The sequence below is a fragment of the Micropterus dolomieu genome, linkage group LG16, assembly GCF_021292245.1.
Source record: "Micropterus dolomieu isolate WLL.071019.BEF.003 ecotype Adirondacks linkage group LG16, ASM2129224v1, whole genome shotgun sequence".
NCBI lineage: Eukaryota > Metazoa > Chordata > Actinopteri > Centrarchiformes > Centrarchidae > Micropterus > Micropterus dolomieu.
Window position 1 is genome coordinate 18,924,302 of NC_060165.1, and position 19,124 is coordinate 18,943,425.

At 40.4% G+C, this 19,124-nt stretch overlaps 1 protein-coding gene across 1 annotated transcript in view; it reads left to right on the top strand.

The window, feature by feature from the left end:
* The window catches only part of pawr (PRKC, apoptosis, WT1, regulator), a 72,345-nt gene extending 58,958 nt beyond the window's left edge, over positions 1–13,387 (top strand). The window contains exons 5-7 of the mRNA XM_046071868.1: positions 4,149–4,275; positions 8,561–8,665; positions 11,960–13,387. Of these exons, the coding sequence (XP_045927824.1) occupies positions 4,149–4,275; positions 8,561–8,665; positions 11,960–12,046 (319 nt within the window). The 3' untranslated portion in view covers positions 12,047–13,387. The remainder of the gene's footprint in view (positions 1–4,148; positions 4,276–8,560; positions 8,666–11,959) is intronic.
* Positions 13,388–19,124: the final 5,737 nt, after the last annotated feature.

Consider the following 19,124-nt stretch of genomic DNA (forward strand, 5'->3'; position numbering starts at 1 on the left):
CCGCCTTTATTTGCAATATTTTTTTAAATAAATGTGTCGTATGTGATATTGAGGCCCACACTTTGTCTAGGTTCTCCCTGTTAAGCGGGAGCCTTTCCATGCCACTATGGCCAAGCACTTTCTCATGGTGGGAATTGTTGGGTCTCTGTAAGTCTGTGTGACGTTCAGATCTATAAAACCCCAAAGTCACACAATAACACAAACTAACTAATATATCGAAGCAGCAGTTTATTTGCAATAACAAAAAAACTCCTTTTGTAATGTTGCAGTAGACCACCAATTCCTGTGTTCTGTGAGATAAAATTACTGTTTTTGTCAGTGGAGTCTGGTGACTTTGAACAGAGTGACAACACTGTTGCTCAGTGGCAAAAACAAGCACTTTTAGTGGACATACGTTGGCGGTGCACATATGCCCAGAAAGGATTACATTGCTGTAACCGGTTTCAAAAATAGTTGTTCCAATTTGTCACTTAGACAGGTTGAAAAATACCAGAGTTTCCCTTTAACTTGTTAGCTTGCATCCCAAAACTTCATCAGTATCAAAAATAGTTCAGTGTCTGAAGCTTCTTCTACCTTTTTTAAAAGAAATAATACAAAAAGAAACTATGTACATACTGAAGCTCATCTTGGGTAGCTCATCAGGGACCTTGGAGATTGGAGCATTCAAAACCAAAACACACCTGGGCCATCTCTGCCTATCTAGAAAGCTTGAAATATCAGCTGCCATGGAGATAAAAGAGAAGTGATTGACATTGATCAGCTACACTTGCAAGCCCCCACCCATAAATTATCGGAATCTTTTGGAAAGGGACTGGGAGATATTACTGATTACATCTTTAAAACGACTGTGAATGGAGTTTGAGGGAATGGTAAGTATCATGAAATAGGCATGGTGGTAATCAGATGGTTGAGCACTGTGTGTTGTGGTTTCCAGTATAGTTTTGACTCATTCCACATTGACACTTTTGTGAGAGACGTTGTTAAACCTGTGGCTGCTGCTGTAGCCTCTTGCGTCTCTGCTTTCTCCTTCCCACCTGCTGAGGCTCCCAAGAGTGTGTGATTGGCTCAGCCTCTCTCTCCCCCAGACCTCACCCTGCAGGGTGCTAATGGGCCACGGTGTGATATTTAGTATCGAGGCCATGGATGTTTAGGCTTGGCTTCAACACCCGCTGAGCACCCTAGAGTACTCTTGTTTGTGTGTGTGTGTGTGTGTGTGTGTGTGTGTGTGTGCGACCAGGGAAATATCTCTAGAAACAACATGACATGCATGGATGTAAACACACAAGGCATGTCATTGTTTTGTATGTGGCTCTTTTTAGGCATCATGTTGAAGGGATGTATTCATTGTCACGCTTTGTAATGCATGCTTACGTGTGTGTGTGCTCATGCCAATTTAAAAAAACAAAACAAAAATGGAAATGAAAAAAAGAGTAGCTGTGAATGAGAGAGACAAATGAAATGCACTTTATCTTGGCGTAGGCGTGCGCCAAGAAGAACGTTTCAAGGACTCCCTCTTGATCAAAAGCGATGGCCACAGCAATGTTTGGCTCTATGTAAGAATGAGCGAAAATAAGCTGTTGGTTCTGTAAATGTCAAGCTACAGAAAAATACCGCCTTTGCTTGTGTATGAGAAATGGCACAGAAACCTCACTAGAGAAAAGAAGAATGGCTGAGTAGAGTGAAATAGAATATGAAACTTAAGCCTGTGTTTACATCATGAGGCTCATGTCTGTAGTTTGTCACTTTTCATTAAGTGTTTATCCAGCAAAAAAACATGCTGGACGATATGAAAATGTCCATTTTATATTTGGTATATTTGGTGTTTGAAATATGTTCCCTCATAAACATAAATCAAAAGTCAATCAAATCAAAGTGATTGCTGAGCTAAAACCAACTACCCAAGACCATAACTTTAAGCCATATCTATCATGAAATATCTTGTACTTTACTGTAAACGTACATTTGCCCTCTTCACGTATTTCACCACATTCTGCAAAGATCTTCAGCTGTTTTCCATGTTCTTATTCTTTACCCAGACCGCTTGACCATAACACTTAACAATGGATAAATAAAGAAGCTGTACTGCATTTCTCTGCAATTCCGGATAATCCACAATGCCTTATTTGTAAATATTTACAGAAATGCTCTTTACCTTTAAAGAAACATCATACAACTATTTTACCTTGAAAAATGGTACACTGACTTGTAATAGGGAGAACGGTGCCTCTTTCATTCCCAGTCGGTGTCCTGAACTGGCCCGGGACGATCACCCACAAGAAGTGTGTAACGCTTTCCTTCACTACATTACACCCCACCAACTGTGGATCTTCAGCTAAGAAGAAGCTAGCTTGGTATTCTTGGTACATGTTGACACAATGTGTGTATGACAGCAACTGTAGCTTGGAATATAGCAATACTGGGCACTGAATTTGATGAATTTACTGTTTATTAGACCACAAATGAGACAAGAATTAGGAGTGCTTCTGGGGGCCGGCCCCTGCTGATTACTGCACAAAAACAAGACTTTATTAACTGATTTTTGTGAAACTTGATAATATTTTATGGACAAAATAACTTTCCTGATGGAAAGATTTAGCTTTACTTGTTGCTAAAGTAACTGCTGCTTACTGTCTGCTAATTAGCTCAGTTAGCCAGTCAGCCTAGGGTTATATTAGCTGACTCTGCTGGACTGGGAGCCCAGAGCTCCAGGGCAGTGTTGCTGTTTACACTGCTAGCTCAGGAGTTTTGGACCACTAAACTCTGATTGGTGAACCGTAATAAATGACATCACCTTTATTCAACTGCCCATGTCAAACCAGTGAGAAGAAAAGAGATTAAAAACAAAAAAAACAGAAATCTCCCAATCTCAAAATGACTAAAACTATTCTAACTCTGGCAGAACATAGTGTGGTCATTTAGTATCCCATCAGTCACAGTAAGAAACTTTCCAGCGCCTTTTAAGAAAGTGTTAGCATGGGGTGTCAAGGTGTAGTCTAAAAATTCACCCATGTGTTTACACTGTCATTTATCCAGTAAAAGCTAAGAGATGCTAGAGAAATATCCATCCCTCCATCCATCGTCAACCGCTTATCCTGCGTACAGGGTCGCGGGGGGCTGAAGCCAATCCCAGCGGACATCAGGCAAAAGGCGGGGTACACCCTGGACAGGTCGCCAGTCCATCGCAGGGCCTAGAGAAATACAACAGAAAATCTATGTTGTGACAATTTTTAACCATATTGACCATTACTGCCTCTCCAATCTCAGAGTTAAAAGTACTTTGTGAAATCTTCTAATAATGGGAACATCATATTTGGCAGATCCTGAAAGGAATGCAGATGGTACATAGGAGTTATATTTGTCCTTTGTCTTGCCAGCAGCTTTCCTGTCGGTTTCAGTTGTAGAAATATGCAGACAGCCCCCTTCAGATAATTCACTGATGCCTACAGGCTCCCCAATAATTTGATTCCTGGGGAGATTTTATAAACCTGGCACAATCTGTTCCTACCAGGGAGTGGGAGTTGTTGTAGTCGGGGAGGTACAGAGCCAGCAACTCATTCCAAGTTTCCACGTCAATAATTATTGAAATAAGGTCAGTAAGAAAATAAACTGCACACAAATATTCTTTCCCAACTTCCCCGGAATCCGTCTCTAAGCAGCAAGGAAGTGAAGAAGAGATAAGGTTAATGTTCTGCTCAAGCTGCATACAAAATGCTTTAAAACCATTTTTTTTTCTCACCAGCTTAAGAACAGTGACGCACAAGTTGCAGCTGCCATTCTTGAGCCTATTTGAAGTTGTAATATGTAAATTGTTTCTTAATCAGAATCCTTTTTGCACCAATGTTGCAAACCCTTGACGGCCTTTTCTCCATTAATGGAATAAAAGGCAGAAGGGTTTTAATAATGCATGCCTAATTGAAAGGGCAAACACGCAGAAGATATTCCCACCTGTTCTTTTGATGATGGATGTGTCATCCCATTGAAGTTTGAAAACAGTATTTGACACTTTGGAGAGTGGAAAATTCACTCTTTTTTTCCCAACTTTCTTTTGCATGTGAAGAATTTGTAATAAGTAGTAAGTAAGTAATAAACAAACAAAACATGAGCGTTCAACTTGTATAGTTATGTTTTTGTGTGTTTCTTTGTAACAGCTCTGCAGGGCCAGGATCTGAGGAAGAGGTTGGTGGGAATAGCAGACATCGACACAACCGTCACGGCAGAGATGGAGGAGCTACAGCACCAGGGAGTTTGGAGAAAAGGTTGGAGGAGCTGGAGAAGGTAAGACTCTTGACCGTATTACTACTCAGGTACTGTCACTACTGGCACTAATTAATACTCCGCCAATACAAACGCAAGCCAGTTAAGTTATGTTTAGTTTGACAATTTGGGAAATACATTTACATGGTTTACTTTATTGCCAAAAGTTGAATGAAAAGATCAATGCGCTTTCTCATGTCTGTGCATTAACTATGGAGCTAGAGCCAGGAAGAGATCATCTTAGCCTAGCATAAAGACTGGAAGCAGTGAGAAGCTGAAAAAAATATATGTGACCAGTATTTCTTAAGTTCACTTATTCACATGGACACAAACCAAACTGTAAAATGTTGTGGTTTTACTATAAAATATGTGCTTTGAATATCTCAAGGCAATAAGTGGTGAATAATAGATATTAATTTTTTATTCTGAACCAGACTAACTTGTTTCCCCCTCCTTCCAGTCTTCATGCTAAGTTAAGCTAATCACCTGCTGGATATGAGAATAGTACCAATCTTCATATCTAACTCTTGACAAGATGGCAAATAATTGTTAATTGCAAATAATCACATTTCATTATATAACTCACATGAGTTTGTCGGGTTTCCATTACAAAGGTTAATGCCAGCCTTAAAACAATGTTATTTTTTCAAATCTTTGCTTTTGAAAAGGTGAGTCAATGTGGGCATCTGCTCTGAGACTAAACTGTTCAGTATCATGGTCCAGATGAGTCAGAAAACACATGTTGGCAGGTTTTATCTCCTCCCTGCTGCGAGAAGGTCATGGTGTTGTTCTTAAGAGTGCAACTACATATGGAGCGGGACTCCGAAGTCTTTCGTATCAAACAGGCTTAACATTTTATGGAACATCTTGCCAGTGGAGTTTTAACATTTTACAGTATATCACCAGTTCATCTTCCTACTGCTACAGCAGCAGCCACTGCTAAATATGCAACCACAATGGAATAAGAACCAAATGACTTTCACTTTTGGATTTTATTCAGCTCAACCCTAAAGTAAAAGCTGTTTAAAATCATTCTTCACACTGCCAGGAATATTTTTTTAATATTAATAATACTAAATATTTCAGAACATTTCATACAAAAAGTCAAATTAAAGAATATAGAATATAAATTCCCACTCATATCTGTAAAACCCACACATACTGAGGACAGGGCCGCATGTCCTTATTGGTAGCTACTGTCCTGACTAGAACCAAAACATACATGATTTCTTCTTCTAAAGTGCTGTCCTGTGGCGTAAACTCATCTTCCACTGTGCCTACTGCTCGACCATGAAGTTGTCAGTTGCACCCCGAAATAGGATATGAATTCTGAAGAAAATCCTTTAGCGAAGTAAATCCCTAGCTGAGTTTCAGTGGCTTTTCCTTCCTATACTTCCCTGGGTGCAACCACAGTTAAATCGACCCGAAGCACCATGGAAATGTAAAATCACAGAGGAAGCATCAGCTTTATGATTGACATCTGCTATCAATACTAAATCCTGTACACTTTTCAATGCTCCCTGAGTATGTAGGAGTCTAAACAACAGTCTTTTGGTCGACTGAAAGCCTCTATCAGACACACCGCTTTGAGTCCTTTGAGCTGCCACCCGAGTTCTGATTTTCTGGCTGGAAACTGTGGCTCAGCACTGGCAGAAGTTCTCCTCAGCGTTGCTGAAGAGATGACCTTTTACAGTGCAGATACACCGTCAGACACTCAACCCCTCTCTGCTGCCACTGTAGAAATTCAACTCGGAATCAAATGTCACTTGGGTGGTTTTCAAATAAAGGTTTTAAAGTAAGTACCGCTGTGACCTCAGTGACTCTCCGTGCAAGGTTTTTCTTTGAGTCAAATGACTAGAAACACTTTAAAAATCCCATTTCATACTTTTTTGCACATTGTTTCTTTCACTCCCATACAAGAGGAAGTGTGTATGACACCGGTCCGAGACACCAGGCTGCAACTTTAGGTCCTTTAGGCATTGCTGAAAAACCTCACAAGTACAGAGATGTGCAGTATGTTTGATCATCATAAATACGCATCACTCACAGAAACACTTGTTCTCCAAAGTCAGGTAATGTATAACCTCAAACCAGGTTGGGAGGAGAGTCATGGAGCCAGGTCAGATGACACATGTTGACCCATTCAGAATGAAACCACTAATGGAGACAGCATGCATAACGTATTGGTGTGACAAGAGTACAAGAGATGTTTGTTCAGGTGTGTTTTAGTTGAGAGTATATACGACTTGAAAGCTGCAGTTATCTATAGTACCGGGATTAGTAGTTTCATAGGTGGGCATATTTATGTCCGCTGCATTATGCTTTGTGCCTTCTACTGTACCTGCCTGGTTGGTTTCTATGGAAACAATTTCATGCTTATCTGTAACAGAAAGAAAGTGAAACCTGTGGAAATCCTGGTCTGATCTTTGTTTCCATCATAAACACAATCATCATTATCATTTATGCATGTTGAATCTTACATACAGTCTCCCTTAGTAAGGAACAATATCCATTTTTTTCACTGTGGAGGAGACAGACTGGAACACACTGGCTTTTAAGCAAGTACAATTTTAAAGGAAGCACAAAAGCACTGTGACAAAGGAACTGTTAAAGCATTGTTCACTGACAGTCTGTTGTGTTCATTATTACAGATTGCTTATTTAGAAAAATATGTTGAATTAGGAAATAGAAAATTATATACTTGATTAGAACTGTCATGTCAGAAAAATACAATGCTTTTTATTGACTCAGTCTTAACCAGATGTTTTTGGAAGTAAAATGTGCTTTCAGTAGAGCAGTCTCATCACAGTAGAGTACTCTCAAGCTGGACCTTAATGTGGCAACAAATTAATACACAGGCCTGAATATTCTCAAATGTTGAATACAGCTGTTTGCAGTTGTAGGTTTGGCACATCCAAGGCTTTCAAATGCTGGACAGAATTAAAGATAAATTCATACAGAATACATTTACATTTATTCATTTAGCTGACACTTTTATCCAAAGCAACTTACAATTGCTATACATGTCAGAGGTCGCACGCCTCTGGAGCAACTAGGGGTTAAGTGTCTTGCTCAGGAACACAATGGTGGATGGGTCACAGTGGGAACTGAACCCAGGTCTCCCACACCAAAGGCAAGCATCTTATCTATGTGCCATCACCACCCCCATAGACAGTTGCATTTGAAATGTTTGGAGGTTTTCTATCCACCTAATTAAACATATAGGAATGTAGAATACATATTGTGGAAGACGTACATTCAACCCTTTTTACATGGTTCAATCTACAATCCATTTCTGATTGGTTCAGGTCTTAGTGGTAGTAGGCTGATCAAAGTAGCCCAGATGCCTATCTTTGTAGCTAGTTCCTGTTGCTCCTCCTGGGGAATCCCAAGGCCTTCCCAGGCCAGGTGGGATATAAAAGGCACCCTTATCAGATGGCCAAACCACCTCAACTGGGTCCTCTTAATATGATGGAGCAGCAGTTCTACTCCAAGCTGTTTTCGAATGTCGGAGCTCCTTAAAGCATCCGACAGAGTTTATTTGATCAACACACAGTCGCTGAAACCCTCTAACCTAAACCTTCTCAATCTTCCAAAAATAAACAATTCAAATTTTTCATTCTTCACACAACTACTTCTGTCACTTGTCAACACTGACACTGTGAATGTCCTTGGTCCATGGTCCAAAATTACACACCCCATCCCTATTGGCACGAATCATAACCTCTCACCTGCTCTATGAAGGCAGGCCTTTTGCCTTGTAATCAAGTGTGGCTATTCAAAACACTCTTGCACCTCTTGCTTACTTTAGGCATGGTCAGACGACACATTGTACAAATTACTTCATTTCAAGAACACCCCCACCTGTTATAAGGGTGAACCCCAACTGTGAAGAAAACAGCTTTCATCTGCGAGCCTTTCTATGGCTACCCAGAGCTCATGACCATGGGTCAGGTAAACCAACAGGTAAATCTAGAGCTTGGCTTTCGTGCTCTACTTGTTCTTCACCACAACAGTCTGGTACAATGACCACATTTCTGCAGTTGACAAGACCCGAGATACTTGAACTCCTTCATTTGGGGCAGCAGCCGCCCCATTCAAACCCCTAGTCCCAATGTGTTTAGCCTTTTAAAAAGTTAATATAGAGTTTTTCCTTTCAGGCAGCTCAAGCGCAGGCATTCTGGATCTGACAATTACCATTTCTCGTAAAACTGAAGTAATTACAGGGCAGCTTTTAGTCCAATAGCAAAGTGTATTAACATAAATACAAATGTAATAACTAATTTATGTGTGTTTGTTTTTTTAGGAGCTGGCCCGAGAGCGTCAGGAGAACAGCAGATTGCTTAAGGCCCACCAGGACAAAGACGACCTCATCGGGAAGCTGAAGGAAGAAATTGACTTACTGAACAGAGTGAGTTCAGCCTATGTAATTTTCTGCTCTGATGTCTTGATATTTTGAGCGTTCCTTTGTTGTTTTCATGTGTAGGTGGCTTGTGGGGGTTGTAAATCATCATCTGGCATTTTAGTGGAGTGGTGTATAATAGCTGTGTGCTACGATGACTTCCTGGCAGTCCATTAGGATTAGGACACTAACAAACATCTGTTCTTCGATTTACACACTTGTTACAAGATAATTGCACATTTTTACTCAGAGGCATTTAAGTGCAATTTGCATTTTAAACACTATGCATTACCATGACATTTGAGCTTTAAAAGTTAGTGGTCAGTTTGGCATGTGACATTAATGTCTTATTGATTTATCCACCAAAACAAATTTACTGCCTGGTGGGTACAAATTTGAGAGGTAATTGTACGTCTCAAGCAAATTGAAGGACTTTCTTTGACTTTTTGTCAGCTTAAATTTGAGGGTATTTTCATTTTGTTGAATAAAGCCAGAAAGAGAGGGATCAATAAGTAAGAAATAGTGCAGTAGCAGCTGAAAACACCATCAACACAATCTTCAACTTTTAAATGTCAGTATATCTGTCAGGTGAAATCTCTCACTCTACTTTCTTTTGATTTACTTTCAGACAGAATGTTTTAAGGTAGGCTTGGTACAAGTCCAGCAGAATTCAAAGATCTACTAGACGTAAAACTTTGAGTCTAGTGAGTTTTAACCTTAAACTTACTGTGTAATTTCACATTCATTCATTCACTTTAATAATTTTATTTTTTTTTAAGTGTGATAAGGGGCATTTCTCAAACAGCCCTCAAGCTGTTGAAGCTTGTCGTCTAACTGCAGCACAGTGAATCTGAGGCGGTTAGTATTGATAGTTTTAATGTTTTAAACATCACAGAATAATAAACATCTTCACTGGACAAAACTAACATCAATCAAGTGTTATTGTTAGCTGATTTATAATAATAATAAATACTACTAGGCGAAAATGCCCCCTCAAAAAGCAGGTCCTTTTTTTCAAGGATGAATTTATAAGTAACAGCTGAGCTTAGCTAATAAGAAATATCTGTAATCCAATCTCAATCCAAACATTTATCATCTTCAACATTAGTAGGACAAATATGTATTTAATTCCATCCCTCCCAGTCCAATTTCCACTAGTGGATCAGGTGCAGAGTTATGTTAGGATGGACCGTGTTATAATGACCTAAATGGGTCAAGGCACAACATGCAGCACAAGATAGGTCTCAATGGAGACAGATTGTCGAAGCTGTATGTCTCATCAGGGATAAAGAGGATTAAGAATAAGACATTATAACGTACATTATTTTATAAGTTAAATGAGCCTCAGCCTTGAGAATGTCATTTTATCAGGAAAAGCCTGTGACCAGCACAGATGATGCCAAAGTGAAATGGATGGCCAGAGGTTCAGGAGTTAAATGAAAACAAGTATAGGTTTGGGGATTGTTTACAGACATGTTAATGTTAAGACATTTACAGATTTAGGGACAGATTGTGGTTGGGGGGCAGGGGGGTTCACTCTAATGTGAACCCTCTATCTGGGGTTCAGGTGTGTTTTTAAGTTTGGTATTCCCCCATGGGTCGGGGTCCTGTTTCCTCCTCACACTGTGGTCAGGGTTGAAAGGTCAGGGGATACTCATGTAAGCTGAGGATTCTTTATCGTCAGCAGCCAGAGTGAAAACTCTCTGAACCCTCTGAACCCTCATCTCCCTCTCGCCCCAGACTGTCAACAATCCCTCCTCAACTCGCAGACTTTGCCCGTGTTTTCTGGGTCACCGAGGCTGGTGGTAAAATACATCTCTGTTTTTTGGCATCTCTGAAGGGAAACGTAGCAGGAGGGGGATAGATCTGAAATACTTTCATGTCTCAAATTCAGAGAGTAAAGACCTTAGCTCTCCCCTGCAGAGCCAATCAAATCTAAACAAGAGATCAAGCTCTGCCAAAACATACAGCGGCTAGTGATGTGTACATTTTGAGCAAGCAGTCGAATGGGTGGTGTTCGGTTATTATCTTGACCCTTGAGTCATTATGATACACTCTACACAACCCGTCTGCAAACAGTACGAGTGCAATATTGCAGGAGACACCGCATTGATAGCATCACATGGGCAGGAAGCAGGTCATAAGAGAAGGGCTTTATGTGAGGACGGTCAACGCGTTGATAGCCATCAGAAATGTCCCTGAGAGAGGCTCCCGCAAGGCCTGATGGGAAAGCAGGAGATAACAGCTGATCCAGTCTGCTGTCTCTGCAGAAGAAGATTGAACCCCCTCAGTCACTATAGAAGTTTATTTGGAAGCGAAAGAAAAGATAAAGCTCAACAACCGGACATAAAGCTCCCTCTTGATACGCTTTGAAGACAGAAATCCTGTCTGCGCAGAACCCTGTAAGCACACACACATCCATGTGATGGAAGCAGATGATATCTTCCATCTAATGATAAAGCAAGTAGTAGATTTAGCATTTTCAAAGGTTAGACCTGTAATAACTGCTTGTTTCTTTTGGCCACCTGGGGTTTGGAGAAATAGGTTGCGAACAAAAAATGGACATCACATCAAGGACATACAGAGCAACATTATTGTGGGTTTTTAGAGCTTTTTTCCTTCAGTAAACAGCTGCCTGCTACAGCCAAAAATGACACTAAGACAGCAGGTGAGAGTGAACTAAAACAATAAAGTTCAGGCCAGACAGCTGAACAATGAGCTGAAGCCACTTTAAAGCTCTGTAAAGCAGTGGGGAGCTAATTCTCTGTAGGCTGATCACTATGAGCAACCCCTTTCACATTGTTTTCACATCGTTATGATAATCAGGGTTCCCCTCAGGATTTTGTGAGACTGCCCGCCACAGTCTAGGTAATTAAAGAAAAACCCTGATAACAATATTGATTATAGCCGCTTTAAAGTAACACGAGAGCCCACTTTGTCTATGCAAAAAGCCAATTTCTCTAAGTGGAGTTCGGCTCATTCTCAGCAGCCATGCAATCATGACCGGAGATGGAAGAAACCGAAAATGAGGAGTGTCACTTTGATGAGACAACCCTGTGGCAACTGAGAGCCACTCTCGTTTGCAACTAATTGAAGCTGTTAATGTCTAATTTGTTGCTATCAAGGCAGCCTGGCTTGAGGGGGAAGCCTGGCAACAAGTAATGCCCGCTTTAACTCTCAGACTAACACTCCAACCTGACGGGGGCCCTCAAAGGTATAGAAGCAGGGTTGTGAATATTCATGTGTCTAAATCTGTCTGGAAAGTGCCAACACCACAGCTGTCCTTTGTGCCCCTTTTCGCAGGACCTGGATGACATTGAAGATGAGAATGAGCAACTCAAACAGGAGAACAAGACTCTGCTGAAAGTTGTGGGTCAGCTGACGAGGTAGAACCACCCCCCCACAAACAACCCAGTCTCCCCTTGATGAATGGATCATCTGTATTCTCTTCTTTGCTCCTGCCCTGGGTCAAGTCCAGCAGCACGGCCTTTTACCTGTTTGATTCTGTCTCTTCTGTCTGTTAGAGGTGAAACTGTAAAGTAGTCGTCCTCAGCGTCACAGCCTTAAAAACATTCCTCCCTCAGGAGGATTTATTCCATCTGTTGTATAAGCTGAGCGAACTAGGGGCTAATGTTCTCCGACAGTCTCATGAGGATTGTCTGTCATCATATACGTATTTAATGTAAATGTACTGTATATAGGCCATTTAGATTGTTCATTTTTTTTTTCAATTTATTTTTTTTTGATGAGGTCTCAAAAAGCAGAAGTAAAATGAATGTATGTGCTGCACAAACAAGCGCACACAGTCTTTTAAAACTTGTTTAGAGGTTTGAAAAAAGTCTGTACCCAGGTATATTTAAAAAGATCTCCAGTGCTGCAATGTCTAAATTGTGTCTGAGTGCAGGTTTCTTCAGTAAACTTCTGTCGAGGCACACTTGGACCAAATTCAACATAATTACTGCTACAGTACCATCAGCCAAAGTGGGCATAGTGCCTTGCAATGCATGTGAGATTTTATTTTTCAATTCTTAAAAACAAAAGTTAAAGCCTGGTGCTTTATTAATGAACATTAGTGCCAGATTTACTTTCTTCCAATACTTTCTTGGTACATTTGAATCCCTGTAGGGCATCTACAAACCTAAATGACTCATATTTCCAAATTAAAATGATACCAATTATATGCTTTACGCATTTCAACGTTAACATCTGAGTATTATACTTGTCCTTGATGAAATGCTTTAGGGTGAAACCCTCGCCTAGTATATACGTGGATTCTTTTTTAAAAAGCATTTTGCTTTCTGTAATTCGTTTACAAGTTATGTCTCTGCGATATTTGATAGATGTTTAGCTGCTCTGTTTATTGCATCTAAGATGTGTGGAGTGAGCTACAGTGCATTTTTTTTGTATGATAACCAAATGAACTGAAGGAACATACTATTTGAAATGCATCTCTGTTGTTTTCTCAAGGGAACAGGCTTGGCTGGTATTGGCATTTTACTTTCTGTATTTACATCATTGTATTCCACGGAGGAGCTGCTCATTGAGCTCCTGCACTGGGGCAAATAATTTATAGATTTAATAGTCAATAGATAACTTTGCTTCCACATACTTTCACATATTTTGGGGTAAAGGTCCCCTGGCAGGCATCACAGACCCATCTCTCTTCCCATTACATTATGCATGTACAGAAGATTAAGACATTTAATAAAAGTTTGATTATCTCTCTCCTCAGTCGACTCGCTTGTGTTCATTAAGACTAATGTGATGCGATGATACCATGGCACTGAGTCGGTAATGCAATGTGACGGTGGCGGGGGGTTCAGTTCCTCTGCCTAGCTCTCAACACACTCTCATTCATGATGAATCAAAATGCCAATCACCAACCTGACTAAATGAGAGCCACCATCCTGGAACATGACGCCTCCATCCACCCACAGAACCCCTGTTACACTACTGAAATGCATTCATTCGCTCACTTAATGACAGAGTGGGGAGGGAAGCATCTATACAGGAAGCACATCAGGACTAATGTCAACCAAATTTTCAGACAATAGCCTTTTTCAGCTGATGGAAAGTGCTGGAGGCTTTCTCCATAATCCCTGTTACCATTTTTATGAAAAGTTATAAGATCTATCATTTGTACTAGTCACAGAGGGCAGAGACAATTCATATCTGCCTCTAGTTTGTCACAAAAGGCTGCTAATTTGCTCTTACCAGCAACATCAAACTTCTATTAACATTCAGACAGCATCAAAATTCTTTCTGTCTCATCACTCAGTGAATTAATGGTTTCACTGCATGTGAATGTAGTTTGTCAGCAAAAGGCTTTGTAAAGAGTAGATCTTGGCTTGTTTATCTTCTTGAAGCTTTACAAGAAGATATCATTATGTCTGCGACCTTTTGAGATAAGTGACAGTCCTTGTCATCTTGTATCGTGGCGGGGTGGGGGGGTGCATTAAGTGGTAGAAAGTGTTATGTGGTTGTAGCATTTAACAGAATTTCTGCTCCGTAGAAAGGACTGACAAGAGGGTTGTAGCAACCACTGAGATCATGACCTCCGTATTTTTTCTGGTAATATGTGGGTTTTAGCAACCTGGACCAGGGTGATTTCAGTTTTACATGACAGTATATTTAAAGTTGACTACTTTTAGGTTAGCTAAAATAAATGATTTATCAATCTCCACCAGAATTTGTTGCTTTGAAAGAGCATTTTTACTTTCATCCTGGGAAATGAAACTGTAATGCTTTATTCTACTGGGCCATCATTTCCTGGTTGCTGTTGGAATTATATAGCAATTAATTGGTAAATCAATAAATAAAATATAAATAACTGTTTTCTTCTCTGTGTCTGGGGGACATCAACTCATGATCTCCGAATTCCTGAAATCCTGGATATGGCCCTGAATGTGAGAAGCCCATCTGTGCTCCTGTTCAATGTGATGCCCTGTACAGGGTGTGTACTGATATCACCTTATGGTGTGCTATAACCCTCCTGTACATCGCTAGTTGGCAAAACAAACCTTTTATGGCTTTAATGGATGGGGAGAACTGGTGTAATGTTTTTAAAAAATCATCAGTTCAACATACCAGACAGTCAATAGCCTGTGGTTATTGAAATGTGAGTTTCCTGACACATTTATATACTGTTTTTGAGATCAGGGAAGTACACTAAACATTCACACAGAAAGGTTATCAAGGTGGTGTCTAAAAGTAAGCCATGATTTTACTGCCAAATACCTGACATTAAACGGCAACAACATCCAAATTTCAACATCAGGATTCAGTTTCTCTTGCTGAATTGCAGTGATATTTTTGGCAAGGCAAACCTATGCCTGTGTTCTTTTTAAATAATTTTGTGCTGTTGATTGTGCTACAGCTCTTGTACAATTTAAGCTGTGCTTTTCCACGTAAATGCATCCATCAAATGCTGAAAATTTGTGTTTGTCATTCAGGGGAATGACCAAGGCGATGTCTGAGTATGTAGTTGTCAGCAATACACTTTCTATAGGATTTCATTGAGATGCCTACCTTTACAAGACAATTATTTGAGCTTGTGATCAGCCTCTGTGAGAGCTGTGAGGGCTTAAACTGGATGGTGTTTTGTTATTGCTTCTAATGATGATCATGTGTCCAGTCTGGTTTGTTTGTAAATACGGCCGTAAAAAGACCTATCTAAGTACATACGGCTCTTTGGCGGGACGGAGATGAGAAGCAGGACTTATCTTGTCCTTGTAGAAACCCAGCCATATTTCATTATCAGTTGGTTTCATGCTTTTGGTTCTCCAGACAATCTCCTCAATCTCCAGGGTCCCTGGTGCAGGGAGGCACTCATCCGCTCCGAGGATGGCAGGGGTCAGAATGCCAGAAAGGGTGGGTGGAACGATACTGGACATATTTGTGCAATTTTCTTTGCTGATCCTTCTGCTCCACTTTATCACAGCAGCCCATTTTCTCAACCGCCAGCCTGAAAATGACTTGTGCCTACCCATGCACCTTTTATACCTCATTATCTCGAAACTAAGTAATGTCTGAGGTGACACTTTAAAGCCAGTCAAATTGAAGTGTCCTTGGTGATGGGAAATGATTGCGTTCAGACCTTCCATCCTAACCTAATGTCACACTGTACTTCCAGCAGAAGGCACAGTCTCTCACTGTCTCTTTCAAGTTTGTGAGATTCCTCCGTCGCGCCGCCATGAAAGTGCCTTTTTGAAGTCACACCGCTTGGCCAGCCGCTCTCTGAAGACAAACACCACCATGTTAGAATTGGAACTGCAATAACAAGACTTCACTCGTCTCACATGCATGTCCCTCAACACCTGGCCCACATGTGGAGCTGCCCTTTGTTAAAATGCTCTGTAAAAGTCAGTGGGATTCAAACCCATTTCACAAACTGAGAGGAATCAACTAATGGCAGTCCAAAGGCATGACATTTACCAAATGGCATAATTTACCTAGTTTGGTTCGGAGTAATGTCAAAGTTTTGGATGTTTAGTTTTCTTCTTTAGCTTGGCCTCATGGCAGCTGCCAGCAGAAATAGTGAAGTGAAGCAGTGGAGGACAAATGTGTTTTTTTGTACTATCAAGCAGTCACAACAACAGACGCAGTGGGTGGAGCTGGATAATAAAACGTGGTAGAGCACCCCTTAAAGGTGACCAAAAATCTAAATAAATTATGATAATAATGTCAATGAATATAAATTGATAATGTTATGCTGATAATGCTACGTTATTAGCCAGAAACTAATAAATTTAAACGCTATGTTCCATTTCAACCCATTTTCAAAGACATTTTATTACATTTTGACAAATGATTATTACTTTATCCGGCAGCTATTACATTATCAGCTGCTGTAAAGCATACTTGAACACTTTCTACTCATTCCATCTGGCCCATTTTATCACTGCAGCTGTCACCTAAATCACTCTCTTGCCAAAATGACTTCTGTCTACCCCTCATAACCCATTATCCTATAAAAAGAGATCTATTTGAGATGGCACTACAAACCCATATTCTGCTCTGTCCTTTGGCCTGTTGGCTGGTGCTTCCATTGGTCTGGCTTCTATAACTTTGTTTCATCTTCTGTCTTTAAGCTTTGGGCCCAGCTCTGTCCATTTTGTCCACAGGATCTCTGTCCAGTTGGCTCAAATAATGTAGTTCTTGGTGGACAGTACTGTGTATGTTTTGGCTATACCTATATAAAAACTAAGGAAAAATATAATCTGCCACAGTAAAAAAAACCTATTCTGAATGTAATTAACCAAAAACACACTTTGATTTAGACGTCAATATTCATGAGTAAGCTCCGCCGGCTGGAGAAAACACACAAAGCGCCTCCAGCTGACAGAGCATGTAGGGGGCCTTGACTTTTCTCTGCATTTGGAATTAACAGAAGACAAACATTTTCTCCTCTAACTTCACCTGAATGATCCTAGGGTTGTGAAATAGTATTAAACTAATATGTTGGTTTGCCTCTATTTTGGGGTAATATTTGCTTTGTATTGAATATGCGATATTAGTTGGTATGTGTTATACTTGGGCACAACGTTGGACCACAGCTAATTGTCATGGCCAGATTAAGTTGCTATGGGGCCCTGGGGTAAAATTGGGTTGTGGGCCTCAATTAATTTTGGTTTAACACAAATTTATTTAGGAATGTAATTTAGGAGAACTCACCAGGAAGTTAAGACCAGCCTTAAGGTCATCCAGTTCACTTTTTGTGTGCATATTTGCACATACAGTATCTGCAATTTATCATAAACCAACTGATACGATAAATATGGGGCTTTTAGGACCATAAAGGTCAAGGCCCCTGAGGCCCCTGTTTGGTAATCCATGGTCTGCAAACTTTTACACATTTTTTTCTTAGTTAAACAGTAATGTTTCCAAAAGTAGGTAGATTGATAGCTAAGGTATGAGTATTCCCGATACCAAGTCTTGCTTTGAGTATCAGTACTAGCATCCTCAAGATTGATACAGAGAAATTTGTGCATTTGGGGCACCTGAACTAGTGCATATACTCTGTTTCTGTGAGACGTGTGCATACAGCCATCCCCTCGTTAGTTCAGAAGAAAAATACAATAACCATTTGTCATTTATCTTTTGTGTTTCAATGCATATGGTTAAATAATTAACAGAAAATAATAAAAAGAAATGCCTGATGTTTGGCAAAATGTTAGGTGGCACTGAAAATGTATACCAAAGTAACCTAATAAGGATACATTCACCTCATTAATCATGACACATGGCTCCCATATACATGATAATACATTTTATGGGCAGAAAGTGTGTGTATTGATGTAGATATTTATGATTCTGGCCCTGGTATTACTTGGTATTGCATCAAAACCCAATATTTTGAAATTGCCAACCCCTAAAATAGGTTTTAATGGAGACTGTGTGTCATAAAATGGGCAGAATAAACACATTAAACACTGTAAGGGAATAATATACTATATATCCTATATTTTATTTGAACTTTGCATACAATATGACCTAAGAATAAAGAAATAGTTGTAGGTGTGTGAAGAAATGTGGGTTGATTCTTTTCTCCCAGGCTAATCAGTGCCCAGTCCATGAGGCCTGTGTACAATTTACATGATACCATCCCTCCGCAATCTCTGAGGGAAATTGAATGCCATCATCACCTTGAGACGCCGTCCTATGGAGGCAAACAACAAAACTCTACATGCTCTGCTATCAGCCTGATCAGCATGGGCTTCACATGGACATTCCATTTTGGTTTAAGCATGGTAAACCAACAGACCTGTTCAATTTGTTGTGCACACACAAACACACACCATACGGAAAGTGGAAAGCCCCATCGCAGCAGAGGATGACAGACTTGAGTGGCTTGTCTCTCCTTTGGGAATTAAGTCATCTGTTTAGAAGATCTCCTCCCGGCGCCTGGGGGTTGCCATGGCAACGGGACACGACGCGTGTATCCCAATCATCCCAATCAATCTTTTCAAAGATTCTGACCGGTTGTCCAATCAGGTCTATATAAGAGGTATGCTTTGGGAGGAACCCCCCCCCCCCTTTACACACACACACACACACTCTTCTTTCTCTTCCTCAAAACACCCACTGACAACCACACACACTGAATGCATATAAAACCATCACACAGTGTACAAAGTGGCAAAGTATTGACTGCCAGATAGATGACTAACACTTACTATAAATGTGATGACAAAGTGCTGCTCTACATTTGCCACCAAATGGTTGCTGGAAACATTATCGATGCTTTATCTTGTGAATGCGCTGCCGTCGTTTACTTGAACTCTTATGGTGATAAACAAGCATTTGTGCCTCCAGAAACCAACTCAGCCGGCGAGTCATCCTGAAGAAGATTGAGAGATTCCCCCCCAACCATGCCTCACTTCCTCTTCTCCTCCAGTGGGTGGCAGTGTTCCCAGCCTGGAACCCATAGGTGTGATACAAAGAGGTAATCTACCATGACTCCGATGTG